A 25427-nucleotide genomic window follows, 5' to 3' on the forward strand; every position below is an offset into this window, starting at 1 on the left:
ATAACCCGTCTGACCCCTCTTCCAGGTCCCCTGGAATGCCCCCTCTCCCAAATCTGGCAAGAACCCCCCCCCCCCCCCCCCCCCCCAACCAGGCCCGACACCTGGCAATACCAAACTGACACCCGGACATCCTGGAACTGCGAGCCTGGCAGTGCCAATCTCACCGGGCATGCTGGGTACCCTGGCAGTGCAAGAAGGCCTGGGTGGCGCTGCCAGGCTGGAAGTGCCAAGGTGACTGGGTGCCAGAGGGAGAGTCAAGGCGCCACCCTGCCCTGACCCCGACCACCCGGGTGTCTCCATTGACCTGGGAGACAACCCCCTAGTGCCACTCCGACTAGTCCACATTTCTATGGACTAATTCTAAATGATGCCCCGCTGGGGTCTCTTACGCGTGGCCACTGAGTTCCTAATAGCTCTTTAAAATACGGTGATCTGGATCACGAGGCGTTTCGAGCATTGGGAATCGCGCAAGATTCAGCAGACTCGCCCGACACCAGGTCGGGTGCGATGAGGCCACTGAATCACGCCCTGAATAAGCGGAATCACTAATCTTTAAATGAGCTGTTCAGGACCGAGATGACAAGAACTTGCTTTACTCAAAGGGTTGTGAATCTTTGTATTCTTTACCCCAGAGGGCTTTGGTTATTTAGTTGTTAAATATATTCAAGGCTGAGGTCAGTAGATTTTTGGACACGATGGGAAACAAGATATGGGCAGAGGGATGTGGCACTGAGGTAGAAGATTAACCGTGCTCTTATTAAATATAGGGTTGGGGGGGTGGTTGGGAGGTCAAGGGATTAGCTGTTTGGTTGACAGTGCTGGTCGCTTGGTTGGGTGGGTGGGAAGGCGAGGGTATGCAGTGATTTGGGTGGGGGAGGGTGGCATCAGTGTGAGTCAAGGCGGTAGAGTGTTCAGCTGTGGAGTTATCCAGGATTGGACTGGGATTTTTAGGTCTAACATTCCCTTGATACCTATTCAAGTTTGTACAGCAGATCCGTCCAAAATCTCTGACCCGAGTCAGATACATTTGCGGAGGGTCCCAGAGAGCAGGAGAATTGCCCATTCAAAGTTGAACCTTCCCAGCCAATTCTTATGGAGCTGATCGCGGCAGATCCTCCACTGTGTCCTTACCCATATTCTCCGCCAGAAGTCTGATCTCCAGATTGTCAGAGACTGGAACATTTGAGCATTGGTATTTCTTGACAGCATTACTTTCCTTACATGAATTTTTAAAGTACCTCAAGATTGGTTTTAAACATCACACACACCCCAAGTAAATAAATGTGTCCATTTTGAAGTTTTCCATGGCAAACTATGCATCAGATCACGGATTTTGGGCGGGTGTATCAATGGAATTCAAAGAATATGTCCCAGAATTTTTCGCCGCATGGATCTTTGCCACAACCATTGCCAGCAAAATCAGCAGAGCCAAACCTAGAAGAACTCCCAGTACTATTGTGGACACTCGGAATCCGGAATCTTCCCGCACCGGGGGCGTTGGCGCTTGTGTAATACCTGGAACAGGATAAGATAGAAAGTGTGTTTAAAGACCTATCATGATTCAGCAACATTCCTGGTAGTTTGTGTCTCAAGGGGAGTTGTTCCATTGTATGCCCCATTCCAAGCCAACAGGATTCTCTTTAAATGCACACAGTGACCTGATCTGCAATTTTAACCTGATGCTCGAGCAGGAAAGCAACCTTGGCTTCTTCACCCAGCCAAATGTGCCAGGAGCTGGATGCCTGGCCAGGAGGAGCCCTTTTCACGTGGGACAAAAAAATGCAGGAAACAATCGTTAGACTTCACTTTCTTGGCGCATTTGTGTCATTAGTAGTGCTTAAATTGCCAAATATGTACTGTACATAAGCTTAGTGATAAACTGTCTTAATTTGTATGTATTATCAGAATGTTGATAAGAAGTCTGTAAGCGCCAAAAAATGCAATGTGGCTTTAAGAAAGAACACATGGAGCTCACCAGAGGACACCATCTCAGACTAAAGGGTCCATTTTGTAAAACTGAGATCAGGAGGAATTTCTTCAGCCAGAGGGTGGCGAATCTGTGGAACTCTTTGCCACAGAAGGCTGTGGAGGTCAAATCATTGAGTGACTTTAAGACAGAGATAGATAGGTTCTTGATTAATAAGAGGATCAGGGGTTATGGGGAGAAGGCAGGAGAATGAGGATGAGAAAATATCAGCCGTGATTGAATGGCGGAGCAGACTCGATGGGCCAAGTGGCCTAATTCTGCTCCTATGTCTTATGGTCTTATACCTCGAATACATTTTGCCCATTTGAGCTCCAGCACTCCCGCTCCCCTTACTGATGGACTAGAAGAATGCTCTGAATATGGGTTTCTGGTCAAAAGGGTATGAGTTGAGGTAAGATTATCAGGTACAGTAAGGTCAAAATGTGGTTGGAAGTTATTATTTGTGTTGACACAGGTGTAAATTCTTGAGCTGGACATTGCTTGCATAAAGAGTATAAAAATGAGGAAGGATAACTGGGCTTTTTGCACCTGCTGAGAGGATTTGGTAGCATTCATTCGAGGACACTTGCTGGGGATGTTCACCGGTGAAGAGAATTCGGAGTTATTAATAAAGTGGATGCAGTGGTGATCATTTTCCAGCATTCTATAGACTCTGGAAGTGTTCCAATGGATTGGAGGGTAGCTAATGTAACCCCACTTTTTAACAAAGGAGGGAGAGACAAAACGGGGAATTATAGACTGGTTGGCCTGACATCGGGACAGCAGGTGGTAAAGAAAGCAAGTGGTATGCTGGCATTCATGGCGAGAAGATACGAGTACAGGAGCAGGGATGTCTTGCTGCAATTACACAGGGCCTTGGTGAGGCAACACCTGGAATATTGTGTGCAGTTTTTTGGTCTCCTTATTTGAGAAAGGATGTTCTTGCTATAGAGATTGTGCAGCGAATGTTTACCTGACTGATTCCTGGAATGTGGGACTGACATATGAGGAGAGATTGTGTTGGGTAGGATTGTTTTTGCTGGAGTTCAGAAGAATGAAGGAGGAATCTCATAAAAACTTATAAAATGCTAACGGGACTAGATAGGATAGATGCAAGAAGGACCTTCCCGATGGTGGGGGTATCCATAACCAGAGGTGACATCCTGAGGATACAGGGAAGACCATTTAGGATAGATGAGGAGAAATTTCTTCGCCCGGAGAGTGGTGAGTCTGTGCAACTCATTACCACAGGAAGCACGTGAGGTCAAAACATTGTATGCTTTCCAGAAGCAGTTAGATATTGCACTTGGGGGCAGCACGGTGGCATAGTGGTTAGCATTGCTGCCTACGGCGCTGAGGTCCCAGGTTCAATCCCAGCTCTGGGTCACTGTCCGTGTGGAGTTTGCACATTCTCCCCGTGTTTGCGTGGGTTTCACCCCCACAACCCAAAAATGTGTGAAGCTAGGTGGATTGGCCACACTTAAATTGCCCCTTAATTGAAAAAAATAATTGGGTACTCTAAATTTATTTTTAAAAAAAGATATTGCACTTGGGACGAAGGGGAACAAAGGATATGGGGAGAAGGCGGGATCAGGCTATTGAACTGGCTGATCAGCCATGATCACAATGAATGGCGGAGCAGGCTCGAAGGGCCGAACGGCCTCCTCCTGGTCCTATTTTCTGAGCTTCTATGGCAGGAGGTGAATTTTGAGTTTGATAAATAAATATCAGGAACTAAAAGCCTAATTGTCAAAAAGACCCACCTGGTTCACTAAAGTACTTTAAGGCAGGAAATCTGCCATCCTTACTTGGTTTGGTTCAGAGTAATGTGGTTGGCTCTGATATGGTCGTGCCTGAAATACCCACATCTCATGAAAGAATAAAGACAAAACCCACCCTCCTCCACCCCTGAAATTCAAATTCCCTGAGATGTATGTTAAAGATGTGATATATAAATATACTAAACAAACCAAGGCAACTGGACCCTTGTTAATGTTCCTTTTATATTCCAGAGTATTTAAGATCATGAATTAGAACCATTGCAAAATGTAAGGAAACTATCCAGACACTGTGAGCAGTATTCAGTAACTTCTTTGCAGTGTTAATGTAAGCCTACTTGTGACAATAAAGATTAGCATTATTATACTTCTACCTCTGGGTCGGAAGGTCATGGGTTGAAACCCCCCCCCCCCCCAACCCCCTCCCCTTACAGGTCTTGAGAACATAATCTAGGCTGACACTCCCATGTAATACTGAGAAAATGCTGCAGTGTTGCTGCTTTTGTCTTTCAGATCAGGCATTAAACTAACTAAGGTTCCATCCTCCCTTTCAGGTGAACATAAAGTACCCTGCACTCTTTCGAAGAGAACCAGAGGATTTGTTCCTCGTGTCCTGAGCAATATTTATCCCTCAGTCAACAACATTAACGCAGACAATCTGGTCACGGCCGTAATGCTCTTTGTGGAATGGTGTGCTACACATAAATTTGTTGCCACATTTCCCTATATGACAACATTGAGAACACTTCAGAATTACTCTGTAATGGGCAGCAGGTCGGGGCAGTGGTTAGCACTGCTGCTACGAGGCTGAGTACATGTGTTCGATTCTGTCCCGGGTTACTGTCTGTGTGGAGTTTGCACATTCTCCCTGTGTCTGCCTGGGTTTCAGCCCCACAACCCAAAGATGTGCAGGTTAGGTGGATTGGTCACGCTAAATTGCCCCTTAATTGGAATAAATAATTGGGTACTCTAAATTTATTTTTAAGAAATGAATTACACTGTAACCTCTCCAGTCCAGCACCTATTGTATGAAAACACCAATAGTCTGGGACTCTTTTGATCAGACCAAAACATCTTTTCAGTTCACTCCTCTGGGAGCAGAAGGAGGTATTTGGGTAACTAAAACAATTTTTATCACTACTTTTATCAAACTTTTGGTAAAAATGTACATCTGCTGTGTTTTCCGGTTCACACACTTGTGGTTCGGTTTTCCAATCCCATTCTATAATCCAGAAAATTCAGAAATGACGTAATCCCCGGCAAGTCCGGACCTGGGCAAGTTGCAACCACATTTTGTCGTCGGTCTAGCACTTTGGACCATTCTGAGGTTGTCTAAGGTGCTATATAAATGCAAGTTATTTCTTTCTATGACTATCAGAGTGCCTACCTGTTACATTGGCAAAGCTTTGGTTATCGACAGCCTTGAGCGCATCGCCAAAAACACTGAGCAGTGTGCCTGTGGAAACATTTGAGTTGATGTCCAGGAAAGCCAGGAGATTCGCTATCACACTTCCATTTTGAAAACCAATGATGGTGATATTAAAATTGTCATCCATCAGTTTATTTTGTACTGTTTTCACAACCTGAAAAGAATAAACACAAATATTAGTTTTCACTGTAATAACAAGGAAAGCACCAGCAACTATTGTTAAGAATGTCTTCTAGTTCCATTCATCCTCTCACACATCTCATTAGTAAGGTAGGGTGTGTCTGAGTTGGCAGCTCTAGGATTACCCAAATGTTACCATTCTAACACCATTCTTGTCTTCACAATGAGATCACAATATCTCTTGGCATAAATATCTCAAGAACTGAAATTATCCTCATGTTTCCCCACCGTGTTCATATTGGCAAATAGAGCCTGGATTTAACAATTAATTCTGATTTCCAAAAAATTGTTTACTGGAAAGCAGAAATCATAAATAAACCCTGCTACTGGGCTAAGGGTGTGGTGTAAAATCACTTGTTTTAATTTAAAATAATATACAGCAGGAAATTTCAAGAGATACCGGGTGGCATTCTCCCCTCAACGGCAGGGCGGGGGGTCCCGGCGCCAGCGGCATTTGACGCCCGCCGCCCGGGCTGGCCGAAAGGCCTTCGCCGGTTCGCGCATGCGCCGGCGGTGACGTCAGCGGCCAGCTGCTGCTGACGACACCTCCGGCGCATGCGCGCTGCGGGTTTCTCTTCCGCCTCCGCCATGGTGGAAGCCGTGGCGGCGGCGGAAGAGAAAGAGTGCCCCCATGGCACTGGCCCGCCCGCCGATCGGTGGGCCCCGATCAAGGGCCTGGCCACCGTGGGGGCACCCCCCCGGGGTCCGTTCGCCCCGCGCCCCCCCCCCCCCCCCAGGACCCCGGGGGCCTGCTCACGCCGCCGATCCCGCCGCCACCCGAGGTGGTTCAAACCACGGCGGCGGGAGAGGCCTCCCAGCGGCGGGACTTCGGCCCATTGCAGGCCGGAGAATCGCCGTGGGGGGCACGCCGCTCAGCGCGGCGCGATTCCCACCCCCGCCAATTCCCGGGTGGCGGAGAATTTCTGCCACGGCGGGGGCAGGATTTTCGGCGGCCCCGGAAGATTCTCCGACCCAGTGTGGGGTCGGAGAATTTTGCCCACCATTTGTTCCAACATTGGTGAGTGAATTAGAACCAGTGATGAAGGAGTAATTTCATCCAGATGTCCGACAGACATTTCTTTTGTGTCAGTCCTGTGGATGGTATGTGCTGTACAAACCATGGAAGTTTGTTGTTTTGACACTGACCTAGAGACTAATGGGGAACAATCCAGTCTCATGATCATCGGAATAGTTAGTTCGATGATTAAAAGGAATGCCAGTGAGTAGTTAATCGAATGTGTTATCTACATCATCATCACCGTGGCGCAGTGGTTAGCACTGGTGCCAAACAATGCCCAGGACCCGGGTTCAATTCCAGCCGTGGGTGATTCTGTGTGGAATTTGCACGTTCTCACCGTGTCTGCCTGGGTTTCCTCCGGGTGCTCCAGTTTGCTCCCACAGTCCAGGTTAGGTGGATTGGCCGTGCTAAATTGCCCGGGTCCCTGGCACTGTGAGGCAGCGGTGCTAACCACTGTGCCACCATGCCACCCAAAAACAACCTCCTAAATCACTCACTGATCCTAAACGTATCTTCCTGTTGTTCTCTTTCTCCAATATTTGTATCAATCTTACAAACGAGCTTACTCACCTTTCCTGAGTATCATCTTTACACTGTGAATTGTAGCATTTTCTATTTTTTACAGCCAATGGAAGCTCCTTTACTCTTTATGGAGTGATAGATGTTTACTGCATGGAAACAGGACGTTTGGCCCAACTTGTCCATGCCGCCCAGTTTCTATCACTGAGCTAGTCCCAATTGCCTGCATTTGGCCCATATCCCTCTATACCTCTTATAACTGTCTAAATGCTTTTTAAAAGACAAAATTGTACCCACCTCTACTGCTGCCTCTGGCAGCTCGTTCCAGACATTCACCACCGTCTGCGTGAAATAATTGTCCCTCTGGACCCTTTTGTATCTCTCCCCTTAAACCACTGCCCTCCAGTTTTAGACTCCACTACTTTTGGGAAAAGATGTTGACTATCTACCTCATCTACGCCCCTCATTATTTTATAGACCTCCATAAGTTCACCCCTAAGCCTCCTACGCTTCAGGGAAAAAAGTCCCAGTCTATATGGCCTCTCCTTCTAACTCAAACCATCAAGTCCTGGTAGCATCCTAGTAAATCTTTTCTGCATTCTTTCCAGTTTAATAATATCCTTTCTTTAATAGGGTGACCAGAATTGTACACAGTATTCCAAGTGGGCCTTACTAATTGTACAACTTCAACAAGACGTCCCAACTCCTGTATTCATTGTTCTGACCAATGAAACCAAGCCTGCCGAATACCTCCTTCACCACCCTGTCCGCCTGCGATTCCACTTTTATGGAGCTATGAACCTTTTCCCCGAGATCTCTTTGTTCTATAACTCTCCCCAACTCCCTACCATTAATTTGATTTGCCCCGGTTTGATCACCTCACATTTATCTAAATTAAACTTCATCGGCCCACTGGTCCAATTAATCAAGATCCCATTGCAATCCTAGATAACCTTCTTCATTGTCCACTATGGCACCAATCGTGATGTCACCTGCAAACTTACTACAGATGACAGAATTTCTCAGATATATAATTTCTCAATGATACATCTATTAAATGTAACTCGATATGAAATCATCTGGTATCATCACCAATAATTCCATTTTTAAAATAGAGGGAAATTAATACAAATGATTGGGGAAGTCAAGAGGACAATTGTCCTCCAGTGACTGTCTACAGGTCCATAAACACCTTTAAACAACCAACTCTGAGGCTGATTCCCTGTAACCATATAACAGGGCACTGATTGGATATTGTCTGAGATGCATTATTTCCAGGGGTCATAAATTGTATCTGTGGGTGAAATTTTGCTGAAGTGGTGGAGGTCCCATCATCAGGGTGGGTTTCGGGTGGCCGGCACACCCAGGCAGGAGATGGGCCATGCCCCCAATATTGGCAGGAAGAGGTCATTGGGAGCCGGCGGGCAGTGGGTGATGGCCAATTAAAGACGTGGGTGATCTGACCATCCACACTGCCTGCCCCATTAGAGGCAGCTCTGGAACTTCGGCAATGCCACGGAGACAGGTGAATGCTGGCTGGGCACAAGAGAGCGCGAGGGAGCCTCAGCTTTGGGGCACCTTCAGAAAGGTGAGCATTGAATCAATTAAATATCTCGGCCAAGCCACGGTCAATCGCACCATCCGGGATCTGCCCTCAGACCACAATTGTAAAGAGGGATGGTTGTTTTTAAACTTACCGCACTTCTGATTTCAGCTGATAAATTCCTGTAGGCTACACTGCTGGGATTCCTCAGCTGGTTGTTGAATTTTCTGGATCTCAATGTTGCCTTGATTCTGAATGCTTTTTTGGCTGTGGAAAGAAGGGTCAGTCAGTCATTACTCACTCTCACAAGTCAGTCTTGCATCTGGGTTGTCACAATTAAGGGCAGGATTTTCCACCCTTGCCTGTCACCAGGAACATCCAGTCCCGCTAAACATCAGTGTAAATTTAACTGGCACATTCCCCACAGCGGGTTCCGCGGCACTGCGGCCGGAAAGACCGGTGGGGTAATTAGCCAAGGCCGTGCAGACATAATTTAACACACTTAGAGTGTATGATCCATTTCGCAACACTCTCCTTTCTATTTAATTCAGTTTCTATGTTAAGGTCACAAATTCTTCTCACTTTTATTTCCATTATAATTCCTTAGTTCCAAGATTGTATTGAAAATTGTTGCTGCAAATATATTAGAGGAATCGTAGCACCGCCTTTCTGTATGGCCCTCACACTCTCCTCTCTCTTTGCTACAGCCCCGACTCGCATTCAACTCCCATCCTGCACAATCCCGCTCTCCACTCGCCTCTCGACCACAGCCTTAACTTCTTTCAACTCACTTGCTCCTTTACATCCAATGTTCTCTTAATCTCTCTCTTTCAATAACTCCAGTCTTCCCGCATGACTCAACCCTCCCTGTCCCGTTTTTGGTCATCTTTCCGCCTTACTTTACGATCTATTTCTCCCAAATAGGCTTTGGGCGGAATTCTCTGAGCCTTCGCGCCGGAATCGCGCTCGGCGCTGGGGTGGCGGAGAATGGGCGTCAAACCCACGATCAGGAGAATTGCCGCGAATTGGGAGCATGTGGTCGACATGGCGGCGATCGGGGGCCATTGAAAAAGACTTCCAAGGGGCAGCATGGTGGCGCAGTGGGTTAGCACTGCAGCCTCACGGCGCCGAGGTCCCAGGTTCGATCCCGGCTCTGGGTCACTGTCCGTGTGGAGTTTGCACATTCTCCCCGTGTCTGCGTGGGTTTCGCCCCCACAACCCAAAGATGTGCAGGGTAGGTGGATTGGCCACGCTAAATTGCCCCTTAATTGGAAAAAAATGAATTGGGTACTCTAAATTTATTTAAAAAAAAAAGAAAAAGACTTCCATGGCGATTCTCCAAAGTCAACTGGCCGAGTTCCCGCCGGCGTGGTTCTCTCATGGTTCCACCCGGTGGGCACTCGGCATGGGGACTGCGAACACAGTCTGCGGTCTTCACGGTGGGGGAGGGGGGCGTGGGGATCCTTTGGCGAGGGGGTGGGTGGTCCTCCAAGATGGCTAAGGCACGCGATCGGGGGGGGAGGGGCAAATGGTTTTGGTGCCGGTATGCGCGGACCCCCGACTCGAAGTGCAGGACCCCGTATCGGCAGCCGGAGTTGCAAGGAGCACTCCAGGGCCCTGCTAGCCCCCTGCAAATCGCAGAATCAGCTTCGACTTACTCCAGGTAACTCCAGAGTGATTCGCAAGCTTTTATTCCGCGGGCGTGGGAACATAGCCCCATTATTGGAGAAACCCGCCCTTTGTTTTCTCTCAAAATTCAACTTCGAAAAAATCCAATGGCAAGAAGGAAAAAAAGTCCATCCATCTTATTCTTCAGAGAACACCAAACAAAAGCTCCAAGTGCAGAATTAATGCACTGTTATTTTCCTCATCCCCTGTCATTTCCAGGAGGCAGTGGAGCAGTGGAATTGTCACTGCACTAGTAATCCAGGATAATGCTCTCGGGACATGGGTCGATGGTGGAATTTGAATTCAATGCAAAATCTGGAATTAAAAGTCCAATGATGACCATGAAACCATTGTCAATGGTCATTAAAAATCCACCTGGTTCAGTAATGTCCTTTAGTGAGGGAAATCTGCCATCCTTACCTAATCTGCCCTATATCTGACTCCAGCAATGTGTTTGACTCTTAAATGCCCTCCGAGGTGGGCAATAAATGCTGGCCAGCGACGCCCACATCCCATAAACGAATAAAGAGAAAAAAACCTCCAGTGAGGCACCATACACTAAATCAAATTTTCCAAAGGCAACTGGACTGGATGTTGGAACAGATCTGGGCGGAATCTCAAATACCAGTGAAGATAACGATACTTACTGTTGCATTCACTGACATCCATTGTTGAACATTTGGACAAATCACAGATGTTCGTCTGTTTTATGAAACATGAATTAGGATCTGTAGGTTACAAATTGAAAATTTTAGCCATTATTGAATACTTTTGATGGGTCCATGAAATATAAACACATCATTCAAACGAGGCCCTTGAATCTTCCTGAAGACCCAATGATTAAAAGGACTGGTTAATGCACCATTAAGAATATCAGCCTGATGATTGCAGTCCTGTATTCTTGGCCTGTGTTGAGTTACTTGACCGCAGCTGGGAGGGCAGTTTTGAACTGGATGGAGGGGAAAGTGACCCATGGATCTATCTCCTGACAACTATCAAGGATATGTGTGAAACAGGAGCTGGGTTGACTATTTATAGTCAATAAACTATTGACTATCACCTATTTATAATCATAAGAAAATGCAATTTCTATTAAATGGTCAAATGGCATTTGTGTGGTGTGGAGATTTGGTGAAGCTTCACTCCCAGCATGAAACCTTGAGAACAACAGGCATGACAGTGATACATCACTAACAATCGGTCCTGGTCCACCCACGTCGACGCTACAACTAAGAAAGCACAACAGCGCCTATGCTTCCTCAGGTAACTAAAGAAATTCGGCATGTCCACATTGACTCTCAACAGTTTTTACAGATGCACCATAGAAAGTATCCTATCTGGCTGCATCAGAGCTGGTATGGCAACTGTGTGGCCCAAGATCGTAAGAAACTACAGAGTCGTAAACACAGCCCAGTCCATCACACGAACCCGTCTCCCATCCATTGACTCTGTCTACACCTCCTGCTGCCTTGGGAAAGCGGGTAGCATAATCAAGGACCCCATTCCACCCCGGTTAGTCTCTCTTCCAACTTCTTCCATCAGGCAGGAGATAAAAAAGTCTGAGGATACGCACAAACAGATTCAAAAACAACTTCTTCCCCGCCGTTATCAGACTCCTGAATGGCCCTCTTATGAACTGAACTAATCTCTCTATGCACCTTCTCTACTGTTGTAGTATTACACTTTGCATGCTTCACCCGATGTCTAGATCAATGTATTTACATTGTGTATTTATCGTATGCCACATATGGAACGATCTGTCTAGACGGTACACAGAACAATACTTTTCATTGTACTTCGGTTTGCATGACAATAAATCTTTATCTATTAGGACTACTGGTCATTTTTATTAATGGTTTTTTTTAACTTAACAATTTATTGCTATGTCATTACTTTATTTTTGTTTTGCAATTGTTTCTTAATAACTCAACATTTTTTAGAAATTCAGTTCAAGGTTGGGCGATGCATTGGGGAAATAGTCAGACCCCACCGTGGCTTGTTTTCTGGTGCTGGAGCCAGCTCGCCATTGACCATCAGCTGCATCTTCTGGTTCCCCAGATGTCCATGGCATTTTGTGCGACTCGTCCATCGCACTGCTGGGAACAGGCCACAGGGTGGGTCGTCTTTGGTAGGACTAGAAAATACCATTCGTGGGAGGGGAGCTGGAAAATCCCGCCCATTATCTTTCCAGAATTTTCTCATTGGGCCCTTGAGTGAAATGTTGGACAACCCTGGACAAAACCTTTATCAACCCCGAGCTAGGCCTCGGTTCAGCTTATTATGATCTGGAATACACTGAATACGGGGTGGTTGAAACAGATTCAAAAGCCATATCGAAGAAAAAGTTAACTATATGATTGAAAAAGTACACAAAAAGTTCTGGGGAAAGGATCGGCCCACAGGAATAATTGGAGAAAATTTCAGCATGGACATCATGGCTGGAATGGCCTCCTATTGGCTTCAAAAATTCTATTGTGGGCAGGGGATTTTCACAGTGTTGGATTAGTTTCACCAAGTCATTCATTCCTTCATTCGGTTTAAAAGGGCAAAGGAATTTTACAATGACGGTGAGCAGAATGCAAGATAAACTGGTCAAGCTTTTACATATTAATATCCCCAAGGTTCGTGTTGAAACATTTTTATATTCCTCACTATCTCAGCAATCCAGATTTAAACAGTTCAGATCATTACCTGGGCACTGTGTTCCTGGGTTTGCTGGATTGTTATCTACAATCCCCTGGAAACAGCGACATGAGAAACTTCCTGGAGTGTTTGTGCAGACGGCCAAATCAGAGCACGTGTTGTTTCCAGTCTGACACTCGTCAATGTCTGAAACAAAAATTAGATCAAAACTATCACTTGGAGTGAAAATTATTCAACCCAATAATGTAAAGAATCTAGAACTTAGGCAATGTCTTTCCTTCACATATCCTTCCAGGAACTTTGGGGCTGTGTCGTTGAACTCAACATTACTCTGACAGGTGCAGGTTCCGTTCTGTCTTATACAAGGAGTGGCATGGTAGCACAGTGGACGCACCGGCCCATGCACGGACCGGCGAAGGCCTTTCGGCCAGCCCCAACGCCGGCCTGCGGGCGCCAAAGGCTGTTGGCGCCGGTTTTGGCGCTGGCCGGCGGAGCAGAAACCACTCCGGCGCGGGTCTAGCCCCTAAAGGTGCGGAGAATTCCGCACCTTTGGGAAGGCCCAATACCGGAGTGGTTAGCAGCACTCTGCTACGCCGGGACCCCCCGCCCCGCTGGGTAGGGGAGAATCCCGGCCCTGATCTGAAACATGGCAACTCTGACAATTCAGTGCTCCCTCAGTACTGCACTGGAGTGGCAGCATTGATTTTGTGTTTAATACCTTGAGTTGGACTTGTTTATTTTCACCAGTAAATAAAGTTACTGTGAAAAGCCCCTCGTCGCCACATTCCAGGCGCCTGTTCAGGGAGGCTGGTATGGGAATTGAACTGTGCTGCTGACCTGCCTTGGTCTGCTTTAAAAGCCAGCGATTTAGCCCTGTGCTAACTCAGCCCCTAGACAGAACCTTGTGATTCAGGGTGAGTGTCCTGCCAACGGTGCCCTCTAAAACCCAATATCAATTATATCAAGGTATTGTCAGCATTGGCCGCCAAAATAAACATGATCCGGACTGTCATGCTCTTCCTTGCTATAAATTCAACAGCTGGAAGCAAATCTTTCAAGGCTTTGGCAATTTACCTTGCACATCAAAAATCCAGTTAAAGGAGAACGCAAAGCCAGTGATGCAAGCATCGAGACGTGTACCAGCTCCATTGAAAGACACATTGAAGGCTGAGCTAGAAAGCATGACAGCTTTAGGCATAAGCAAACGCATAGAAGAGCCTACAGCCTGGGAAAACTTAAGGTTTATGCCAAAATAAAAGAAGAAACGACCAAAGACTCATAAGGTCATAAGATATAGGAGCAGAATTAGGCCATTTGACCCATTGAGCCTGCTCCGCCATTCTACCATGTCTGATACAGCCTTGCAAAAGGTGCTAACATACCACCACATGGGATGGCCCAGATGTTCCTGCTCCAGCTATCGCAAAGTGATGCAAACACAACGATTGTGGAATTACAAAGTTTATTGTCGAATTTTGCTTCGACAACAAACTTTGTAATTCCACAATCGTTAAGGTTGAGGATACTTGGCAAAATCCATGACGGGCACTTGGGAATTGAAAAGTACAAGAAAAGAGCCGTGGTCACAGTCTATTGGCCGGGCATCAACTGCGATATTGAAGCAATGGTGAAAAACTGCCCACAGTGTAGGAAGGGGAACAGATGCACAGGATAAAGGAGGCTAAAAGACTGCTCACGGTGCAGGAAGTTTCAGTTCAAACTGCTGAAAGAGTCAGTTACTCCAAGATTAGAGAGGAAACCAATCTTTCAAAAAAGGTGTGACATGATAGAAATATTCAGATGGTTAAGCGATAATGTCATGTTATAATTAGCTACTAGATGGAGCTAGAAGCAGTACTATAAAAAGCACTGACTCTTAGGCTTCTGGGAGAGAGTGGAGTAGAGGAGAGAAGACTGGAGTAAACGGCATGGAAGATCTAGAGAGGATAGAATACAGTTAGTTAGAATATAGAATTGTAGAAATTACAGTGCAGAAGGAGTCCCTCTGGCCCATCAAGTCTGCAGCGGCTCTTAGAAAGAGCACCCCACTGAAGAACATCCCATCCCCGTAATCCAGTAACCCCATCGAACCCTTTTTTGACACTAAGGACAATTTATCATGGCTAATCCACCTAACCTGCACATCCCAAGCCCACACCCCCACCCTAACCCCATAACCCAGTAACCCCACCCAACACTAAGGGCAATTTAGCATGGCCAATCCACCAAACCAGCACACCTTTGGGCTGTGGAAGGAAACCGAAGCACCCGGGGAAAACCCACACATACGCGGGGAGAACATGCAGACCCAAGCCAAGAATCGAACCTGGGACCCTGGAGCTGTGAAGCAATTGTGCTCACCACTATGCTACCATGCTGCCTTAGCTTCAAGTCTCATTGTGAACACTTTACGTTCCATCCTGACAACAGAATCATAAAGAACACCAGAGGAGGCAAAAGAGATTTTCCGACAAATCCACAAGAAGGCTCTAACCATTGCAACCAGATGACACAGTCAGTCTGGAAGGTCCAAATGGGAACGGCTGGTTAAGGTATGCAAAAGTATGGCAACAGGCAAGTCCGCATGCATATTTAAACATCACTGATTAGTGCTGAAAGATGGGATTAGAATACATTGGTACTTGATGGCCGGTATAGAGACGATGGGCCGAAGGGCAACTTTCTGTGCTCTACAATTCTATGACTCTAACTACACGAGGCGTTTCTTGTAATGTCCGAGCAGACAGCTAAGTCAGAGCACAGCCTGAATGTTCCCCAGGATGTATAGCTTCTTAGTCACAGTGAAAATGAATACCGAAACCCAAAGTTCTGCGTCCGTATGTGGGAATTCCGATGACTGAGGGGTTAGGAATAGTTCAGGGCAGGGTTCAGACATGGGTGGTTCACAGAGGTAACTGGTCTTTTGAATCGTCGGCTGCTTCCATAAAGTGGGAGTTTGGTGGATTTATGAAACCCAATGAGCCAACGTGTGCATATTAGACCTTCTGCACTGTATGTTCTTCTGCACTGTATGTAAGAGCAGGTCTGAACTTGATGGATTTGGATATCTAGCCAGGGTGCCCCTTGCGATCAGCTTCTGGAACCACACTTGGGCTATTTACGGTGCCCTCTGGTGGTGGTGTGGTGCACTTTGAGCTAGGGCTGGTCTGTTTGGAATTGTCAAAAGTCGGAGAAATGTGCATAGAAAGTGCACAAACCCATTCCTGATAATCACATTACAAGTGTCAACGGATCTATCAAAGTCAACTGTCAAATCTTTCAGAAGTGACTGTCAAAGGGAGCTGTCAGAGCTGGGAAGAACAGCTATCAAGAAGGTCAAGAGGACCTATCAATAATATCATGATAACTTGTACCAACTGTCAGGAGGATGTACCAATTGTCAAAGGGAGATGCCAAGATGTCAAAGCATTTAATGGTCCTGCCCTTTACCCTTTTTGGAAGCAGTACCTGGAGTGTTAGCAAAAAGACTCCTTATCATGGGTACAGGCTTGACAATGGCACGGCTTGGCATGGATGGCATAGGGGCTATTGGGTGTGGGTTGGGAGCAGTAGATATCAGGAAAGGATTAGGTCTTAACGGACTTGGGTACAGGGCGTCAAGGCAGTTGCATGGAGTTTAAGGCGGTTTATGGGGCAGAGGGCATGAGGTGGCATGCACTGGCATTGGTGGAGCATGGACAACGTATGTAGGGTGAGGGATGGACATTGGAGGGATATGTTTGTATTCTTGGTTTATTTTCAAACATAAGAACTGGTTCAGAGGTTCAGGCCTTGTAGTCGGAAGTCTCAATGCTCATTCCACAGGAGGTGAAATAGATTCTCCTTTCACCCTGTTCATACACCGCCCCCTCCATCAGCTCCCACCCCGACCAGCACCTCAGAATGACAATTTCAAATTTTTCACCACATTTTCAAGGGTCAGGTTTACAGAGGTGGGAAATTTCTAAACTGGTCAATCCCGACACAGGAGTGAAAATCCAGGCCCATCTATTGTTCCCAATCTAGGGGCTGGTTTAGCACACTGGGCTAAATTGCTGGCTTTTAAAGCAAACCAAGGCAGGTCAGCAGCACAGTTCAATTCCCGTACCAGCCTCCCTGAACAGGCGTCGGAATGTGGCGACTAGGGGCTTTTCACAGTACATAGAACATAGAACAGTACAGCACAGAACAGGCCCTTCGGCCCTCGATGTTGTGCCGAGCCATGATCACCCTACTCAAACCCACGTATCCACCCTATACCCGTAACCCAATAACCCCCCCCTTAACCTTACTTTTTAGGACACTACGGGCAATTTAGCATGGCCAATCCACCTAACCCGCACATCTTTGGACTGTGGGTGGAAACCGGAGCACCCGGAGGAAACCCACGCAGACACGGGGAGGACGTGCAGACTCCGCACAGGCAGTGACCCAGCCGGGAATTGAACCTGGGACCCTGGAGCTGTGAAGCATTTATTCTAACCACCATGCTACCTTGCTGCCCCAGTAACTTCATTGAAGCCTACTTGTGCCAATAAGTGATTTTCATTTTTTCATTTCTTACACTCATCAATGTCAGAATCGAGAATCAGTGAATTTAAATTCAACTAGCTGCCATGGTGGGATTTGAGCCAATGTCTCCTGATTGGTGCTGTGGTAAACAGTGAGGAGGAAAGCCTTCCATTATAGCAAGATATAGAGGGGGTGGATTTACATTCCTCCATTAGGCAGCTCACAGTCAACCCCATTGACTTGGGTCTGGAGTCACAGGTAGGGCAGACCAGGTGAGGACGGCAGAATTCCTTCCCCGTGGGTCATTGGTGAACCAGATGGATTTGTACAACAATCAATGATAGGTTAATGGTCACCACGATCTTTCAATTCAAGATTTTTTTCAAGTGAATTTAAATTCAATTAGCTGCCGTGGTGGAACTTGAGCCAATGTCCCCTGATTGTTGCTGTGGTAAAGAGCCAGGAGGAAAGCCTTACATTACAGCAAGATATAGAGAGGCTGGATTTACATTCCTCCATTAGCCTAACCAAGTCATCAATTCCTTCAGTTTGAATGGGCAATGGAGCTTCAAAATATGTTGAGCTGAATGCAAGATTAACATGTAAAGCTTTCACATATTAATGTCAGCAGGATTCATGTTGAAATATTTTCACTTTCCTTACACCACTCCTGGTTTAAACAGTTCAGATCTTTACGTGCGCACTGTGTTCCTGGATTTGCTGAATTGGTATCTATGGTTCCTTCAGAACAACGACACGAGAAACTTCCTGGAGTGTTCGTGCAGACAGCTAAATCAGATTGTCCCCAATCTCACATAAAAGTTACTTTCCCAAAGAATTGAACACAGATAATGCCCTACCTTCACATTTCCTTCCAGGTACACTGGGGCTTGTATCGGTGAACCCATCATTACACTGACAGGTGTAGGTTGCGTTCTGTCTTATACAAGTCCCATTAACTGAACAGTCATTCAGCCCTGGCTGGCAGCTGTCTCTGTCTGTAATGAAGAGGGAAGATGGGTGTTAGAACACTGCTTCAATCTGAATTCAGATGTGATCTTGGTTTGATATCTGGGGCGTATATCTCCGGTGACCGTCGCGATGCCCGGGACCCGGCGCCAAAAACAGCGCTGATGGCTCCGGCGTCGGGCCCCGTGAAACATCGCGTATTCTCCTGGCCCGAATGGGACAGCAGCGGTGTTACGCCATTCATGTCGGCGTAACCCGCTGACGTAGGGCGACGTAATCAACGCCACCCGGCGTGACCTCACAAAAGAGCCCCCCCAACCCACCGGCACTCGCACTCTGTGATCTCTCCCTCCCCCCCCCCCCCCCCCCAACCCACCGGCACCCGCACTCTGTGATCTCTCTTCCCACCCCCCCCCCCAACCCACCGGCACCCACACTCAGTGATCTCTCCCTCTCCCCCCAACCCACTCGCACTCAGTGATCTCTCCCTCTCCCCCCAACCCACTCGCACTCTGTGATCTCTCCCTCTCCCCCCAACCCACCGCACTCTGTGATCTCTCTCTCCCCCCCCCCCAAACCAACCGGCACCCGCACTCTGTGATCTCTCTCTCTCCCCCCAACCCACCAGCACCCGCACTCTGTGATCACTCCCCCCCCCCCCCTCCCCCTCCAACCCACCGGCACCCGCACTCTGTGATCTCTCCCCCCCCCTCCCAACCCACCGGCACTCGCATTCTGTGATCTCTCTCTCTCCCTCTCCCCCCAACCCACCGGCACCCACACTCAGTGATCTCTCCCTCTCCCCCCAACCCACTCGCACTCTGTGATCTCTCCCTCTCCCCCCAACCCACCCGCACTCTGTGATCTCTCCCTCTCCCCCCCCAACCCACCGGCACTCGCACTCTGTGATCTCTCCCTCTCCCCCCAACCCACCGGCACCCGCACTCTGTGATCCCTCTCCCCCCCAAACCCACCGGCACTCGCACTCTGTGATCTCCCCCCCCAACCCACCGGCACCCGCACTCTGTGATCTCTCTCCCTCTCCCCCCAGCCCACCGGCACCCGCACTCTGTGATCTCTCCCTCTCCCCCCAACCCACCGGCACTCGCACTCTGTGATCTCTCCCTCTCCCCCCAACCCACCAGCACTCAGTGATCTCCCCCCCCCCCGCCCCCAACCCACTGGCACTCTGTGATCCCCCCCCACCCCAACCCACCGGCACTCGCATTCTGTGATTTCTCCCTCACCCCCCAAGCCACCAGCCTGTCACCCACCTCCACGATGAACGACGTCAGCAATCAGCACTGGTTGACGCCGTTAAATACCTGTTGTGATTAACCGGCAGCACAGACACCCGTAGCCACCCGCCGGCCCCCGCCATTCTCCGAGGCGGGTGGCGGGATTGGCGACACGCCGACTTTTTGCGGGTGGGAGAATTCTGGACATGGCGGGGGCGGGACTTTCGGCGGCCCCGGGCGATTCTCCGACCCTGCGGGGGGTCGGAGAATTTAGCCCCTCGTCTGTGTCATGTGAGAGTACCTTTAAGAAATGGGTGTTTATAAATATCTGTAGTGGATGTCCCTTTAAGAAATGGGTGTTTACCAGTGATGTCAGAGTGTGGGTGGAGCTGGGCTGTCTGTCTGCTTTAATTTTCACTTTAGGCTGTTTGCTACAGAGTGTGTTTAGTTTTGTTTTAGATTTGGAAAAGCGGCAATCACAGCAAGATGTGTGTGAATCTGTGCAAGCTTATAAATGTTCATTTGGTGGTTTCAATCTGGTAACTGTTCTCAGTAGTGAAGTTAAACCTGATGTCTTTCTGTAAAGAGGGTTCTTTTTGTCTTATGGATGTTGCAAGGAAAGATGAAGAGTTACATTGAGAGTACGGTATTCTTTAGGGGATTTATTGGAGTTGATAGTTGTTAAGATGTTTACTGTGGGTTTATAAAGTGTTGACTGGATTCATAAATAAACAGTGTTTTAATTGAAAAGTACTGGAGATTTCTGTTGCATCACACCTGCAGAGTAGGGCCATGTGCTCCCCATAAACACAATCTATTCAAAGTTGTGGGTCAGGTGAACTCCATGACACACCTTGGGGCTCTCTAAACCCTGGCCGATAACATTTGAAACATGATAACATCTGACATTGCAGTGCTCCCTCAGTACTGACTGGAGTGTCAGAAATTTTTGATTTAATTTGATTTATTATTGTCACATGTATTGATATACAGTGAAAAGTAGTGGTTCTTGCATGCTGTACAGACAACGCACACTGCACATAGGGAAGGAAGGAGAGACTGCAGAATGTAATGTTACAGTCTTAGTTAGGATGTAGAGAAAATATCAACTTAATGCGAGGTAGGTCCATTCAAAAGTCTGATGGCAGCAGGGAAGAAGCTGTTCTTGAGTCTCTTGGTACATGACCTATCTATCTTTTTCCTGATGGAAGAAGGTGGAAGAGTGTGCGTCTGGGGTGCGTGGGGCACTGATTTTGTGTTCAACACCTCGAGTTGGACATAAAGCCAGAACCTTGTCACTCAGGGTGAGAATGCTACCAAAGGATCCCTCTGACACCCAATATCAATTATATCAAGGTAATGTCAGCATTGGCCAGCAAACTGAACATTATTCCGGACTGACATGCTCTTTCCCCTCGCTATGAAGTCAACCGATGGACGCAAACCTCATCAGATCGTCACGCACTGCTATAAACACATTGCCAGAAATCCCAGAAATGTGGAACTCTATAATACTAAGTCTTTTCTTCATTATGAACACTTGAAACTTTGAAAAACCAAGTTTGCAATCATCAATCCACCTCTCCAAGGTCTCTGAGGTCAGTGAGTAAATGCTCGCTGCGGAACTCCTTACCTGAAATGGTTGTGTTTTGAGCGTCTATAACGAACTGGGAACTATTCTTTAAAGAATCAGAAACTGATTCTTTAACATCAGACACAGGAACAGTCACGTTTGTTGATACTGCCACAGAAAAATTAACAACCACGCTCCCTTCTTCAATAGATGTGATCGAAATACTCAGTTTTCCAGCGCGGAATAAAGCCTGGATTGCATCACTCAGTCCTTTTGTCAACTGAAATGAAGAAAGCAGAAACCTATTTCAGAAATATGTCTTATTATTTTTCCCATAGAATGTGAGTCTGGTTAAAAGTTTCTTAATATTATACATTTCAAAAAGACAAGGCGAGCCACACCCAGCCTTCAATCATGTGGATATGAGGCGGGAAGCTCTCTTGTTCACGCATTGGGATCACCTGGCAGTCCTTCTGATTCCCGCAGAAAGGTAAAGCCAAAGTAAATGTATAATCTTCTCAGCTGACGAGATCCTGCTATGCACAGGCTGGCTGTTTTTTGTGTGTACATGTAGCACAAAGGTTTCTGTGATTCAGTGTGTGGAGTGAACTGGGAAATTGGTTGAAGATGAGGAGAGTTGAGATACAGTTGCAGACATTGACAGAGATATTTCATAACTTTAGGCAAAGATATATTCCAATGAGAAAAGCTCGACAAGAAGTACATGGCATCCGTGTCTAACTAAAGAGGGTAAGGATGGCATCAAACTGAAAGAAAAGGTGTACAATTCTGCCAAGACTAGTGGTGGCAGGAAATTGGATGGAATTAGGCAGAAAATAATGGCTACAAAAGTGATGAGAAGGGAGACATAAGAGTATGATGGAAAGCTAGCTAGAAGCTAGCAAAAACAAAGATGAAGAGTTTCTAAGAGTATTTAGAAGGGGCACAAGGAAATGGTGGAGGCATTAAACAGCATTTTGTGACTGTCTGTCTTCATGGTTGGAGACAGAACAAACAGCCCCAAGAATATTAGAAAATAAAGAGTTGAAAAGGGGTGAACTTAAAACAATTGCACTCACAAAAGAAGGGAATTCAGATAAATATCAGAAGTGAAGACTGATATGTCTTCACTTGGAGAACCAGGGGGCAGAGGTGAGTGCAGTGACCATTACTAAGGGAAAGGTACTGGGGAAACTGAAATGTCTGAAGATGGATAGGTCACCTGGACCAGATGGACTACACCCCAGGGTCCTAAAAGAGATAGCCGAGGAAGTTGTGGAGGCATTAGTGATGATCTTCCAGGAATCACTGGAGGCAGGAACGGTCCCAGAAGACTAGAAAGTGGCTAATGTAACACCACTGTTTAAGAAAGGAGGGAGGCAGAAGAGGGAAAATTATAGGCCGGTTACCCTGACTTCGGTCATTGGTAAGATTTTAGAGTCTGTTATCAAAGATGAGATCGCAAAGCACTTGGAACTGCATGGTAAAATAGGACTGAGTCAGCACGGCTTTGTCAATGGGAGGTCGTGTCTGACAAATCTGTTAGAGTTCTTTGAGGAGATAACAAGGAAGTTTGACAATGGAGAACTGGTGGACGTGATTTATTTAGACTTCCAGAAGGCCTTTGACAAGGTGCCGTATAGGAGACTGTTAAATGAGTTAAGAGCTCATGGTGTTCAGGGTAAGATCCTGGCATGGATACAAGATTGGCTGACTGGCAGAAGCCAGAGAGTGGAGATAAAGGGGTATATTTCAGGGTGGCAGCCGGTGACTAGTGGTGTGCCTCAGGGGTCTGTGCTGGGACCACAACTTTTTACCATATACATTAATGATCTGGAATAAGGTACTGATGGCATTGTTGCTAAGTTTGCAGATGATACAAAGATCTGTAGAGGGACTGGTAGTTTTGAGGAAGGAAGGGGGCTACAGAAGGACTTGGACAAGCTAGGAGAGTGGGCAATGAAGTGGCAAATTAAGTACAATGTGTAAAAGTGTGAGGATATAGGAATAGGCTATTTTCTAAATGGGGAAATGCTTCGGAAAGCAGAAGGACGAAGGGATTTAGGAGTCCTTGTTCACGATTCTCTTAAGGTTAATGTGCAGGTTCAGTCGGCAGTTAAGAAGGCAAATGCAATGTTAGCATTCATGTCAAGAGGGCTAAAATACAAGACCATGGATGCACTTCTGAGGCTGTATAAGGCTCTGCTCAGACCCCATTTGGAGCATTGTGAACAGTTTTGGGCCCCATATCTAAGGAAGGATGTGTTGGCCTTGGAAAGGGTCCAGTGAGGTTCACAAGAATGATCCCAGGAATGAAGAACTTGTCGTATGAGGAACGTTTCAGGACTCTGGGTCTGTACTCGTTGGAGTTTAGAAGGATGAGAGGGGATCTTATTGAAACATACAAGATACTGCGAGGCCTGGATAGAGTGGACGCTGAGAGGATGTTTCCACTTGTCGGAAAAACTAGAACCAGAGGACACCATCTCAGATTAAAGGCATGATCCTTTGAAACAGAGATGGGGAGGAATTTCTTCAGCCAGAGGGTGGTGAATCTGTGGAACTCTTTGCCGCAGAGGGCTGTGGAGGCCAATTCACTGAGTGTCTTGAAGACAGAGGTAGATAGGTTCTTGATTAATAAGGGGATCAGGGGTTATGGGGAGAAGGCAGGAGAATGGGGTTGAGAAAATATCAGCCATGATTGAATGGCGGAGCAGACTCGATGGGCCAAGTGGCCTAATTCTGCTCCTATGTCTTATGGTCTTATGTCCTCTGGACCTGATGACCAGCACGGTTTTAAAATTTCAAAATACCCCTGATTTTGAAAAGGTTGGAAAATAGCAAATGGAATTCCTCTATTCAAGCAAGTAGGGACAACGTAAGCGGGAGTCTACGGGGGAATGAGCCAAACATGGTTCTCAGGAAAATGGCGGAATCTATTCTTCATATAAGAGATTTTACTAGTTGTGATTGCAATAAACCCTCTCAGCTGAAATCAAACTGCACAATATTGGCAACATGTGAAACTGTTCCCGTGAAATTAGGTGGAAGGGATAGGAAATGGGAATACAGCACAAAGCAAGTGAGGCAACATGAGCGCCGGCACGATGGACTGAATGGTCACGTTTAAGGTTCACTTCCACATTGAGAATGAGGTACATATATAAGTCAATTTCACAGTTAGCAAAAGGCAACTCTTCACATCCTCGTACTTGCAATATCATTCATAGGCTGCTGGACATTATCTTTCCATCTGTTCAGTCCCATGACTCTTTTCCAGCAACCAGCCAGACCCCTACCCTAACCCACCCCACCCAACACCGCCACACTTGAATGACTCACGTTATCAATGAATTCCTGTACAAAGTCTTTGTATTGCTGGCTGTTTTTGTCTTTCAATTCTGGTGTGAATAGCACGTTTGTAATCCTCACCGTTACCTCCACCACCGCAGCAACTTGGAAAAGTGAGAAAAAAAAATACTCCTTGAGTAAGACCTAAATTGTTAACTTATAGATGTTGGTACAGTTCCAGCTTGAATCGGAAATACAGACATTAATCTCCTGTCCCCAATGAGGTGAGAGTGAGAGAGAGAGAGAAAGCAGTGCCGTTCTGTTCTGACCATGTTATCTACTCACCATCATTTTAACTTTCTGCTTCTGAAAACAGTCAGTGGCCCTGCCACACTTAGTCACAGGTATTATGATTATATTAAACTTGGGGACACATGACACAGGCTGGACCCGTATGTATTTTTAACTCAGAATCTTAGAATTACATATGAATCTGATACACGTGACACTCAATTGTAAACAGATATAAGCCTATAAGAGGCCGAGAAAGTTGCGGGTTTCTCATATATTTGGGTCACATTGAGCAGGCGTGCTCTTTTGAAGATCTCAGGGAAACCTATGACCTCTGATGTCGCACTATTGCCTGTACACAGAATCGTATCTGGAGATCATATTGGGTCTATTGTGAATTGGACATTCTTGCCCCAAGACTTGAATTTCCAGTGAACCTGGGTTGATAGATCAGCAACATGCCCCTGTACACTGCTGGCTTCACATCTTACCAAAAAGATAATGCCAACAATGTAAAATGTGTTTGGTCATATGGTTTTATGCAAAACAGCTTGAACTGAGGGAGAGACGGCTATTGCAATGGGAAGGTTGGATTCCAGAAACCGCCAGTAGGTTAACTTCGGGAATGGTTTGAAAGGTTCAGTTCTGACCAGCTTTGTAACCTGTTACATTTAACCTGCTCACCCACCCTGACACCCCCGTCACGTATTTTAAATCAACTTGCAGAGAGATGTAAATGGAGATATACAGGAATGAACCTAAAGTAAAGCAGTTCCACCAGTGCTCAAAAACATACAATGTGGAGATGC

General features: G+C 46.7%; 1 protein-coding gene across 1 annotated transcript in view; it reads right to left on the bottom strand.

The window, feature by feature from the left end:
* Window positions 1–231: 231 nt before the first annotated feature.
* Window positions 232–25427, bottom strand: part of LOC119968752 (transmembrane matrix receptor MUP-4-like) — a 32672-nt gene continuing 7476 nt past the window's right edge. Inside the window, exons 3-10 of the mRNA XM_038801437.1 lie at window positions 24379–24491; window positions 21097–21316; window positions 18117–18254; window positions 12793–12930; window positions 10749–10829; window positions 8588–8700; window positions 5132–5327; window positions 232–1515 (exon numbers count right to left, since the gene is read on the bottom strand). Coding sequence (XP_038657365.1) covers window positions 1325–1515; window positions 5132–5327; window positions 8588–8700; window positions 10749–10829; window positions 12793–12930; window positions 18117–18254; window positions 21097–21316; window positions 24379–24491 — 1190 coding nt within the window. The 3' untranslated portion in view covers window positions 232–1324. The remainder of the gene's footprint in view (window positions 1516–5131; window positions 5328–8587; window positions 8701–10748; window positions 10830–12792; window positions 12931–18116; window positions 18255–21096; window positions 21317–24378; window positions 24492–25427) is intronic.

This window comes from Scyliorhinus canicula, chromosome 7 (genome assembly GCF_902713615.1).
Source record: "Scyliorhinus canicula chromosome 7, sScyCan1.1, whole genome shotgun sequence".
In the NCBI taxonomy this organism is placed as follows: domain Eukaryota; kingdom Metazoa; phylum Chordata; class Chondrichthyes; order Carcharhiniformes; family Scyliorhinidae; genus Scyliorhinus; species Scyliorhinus canicula.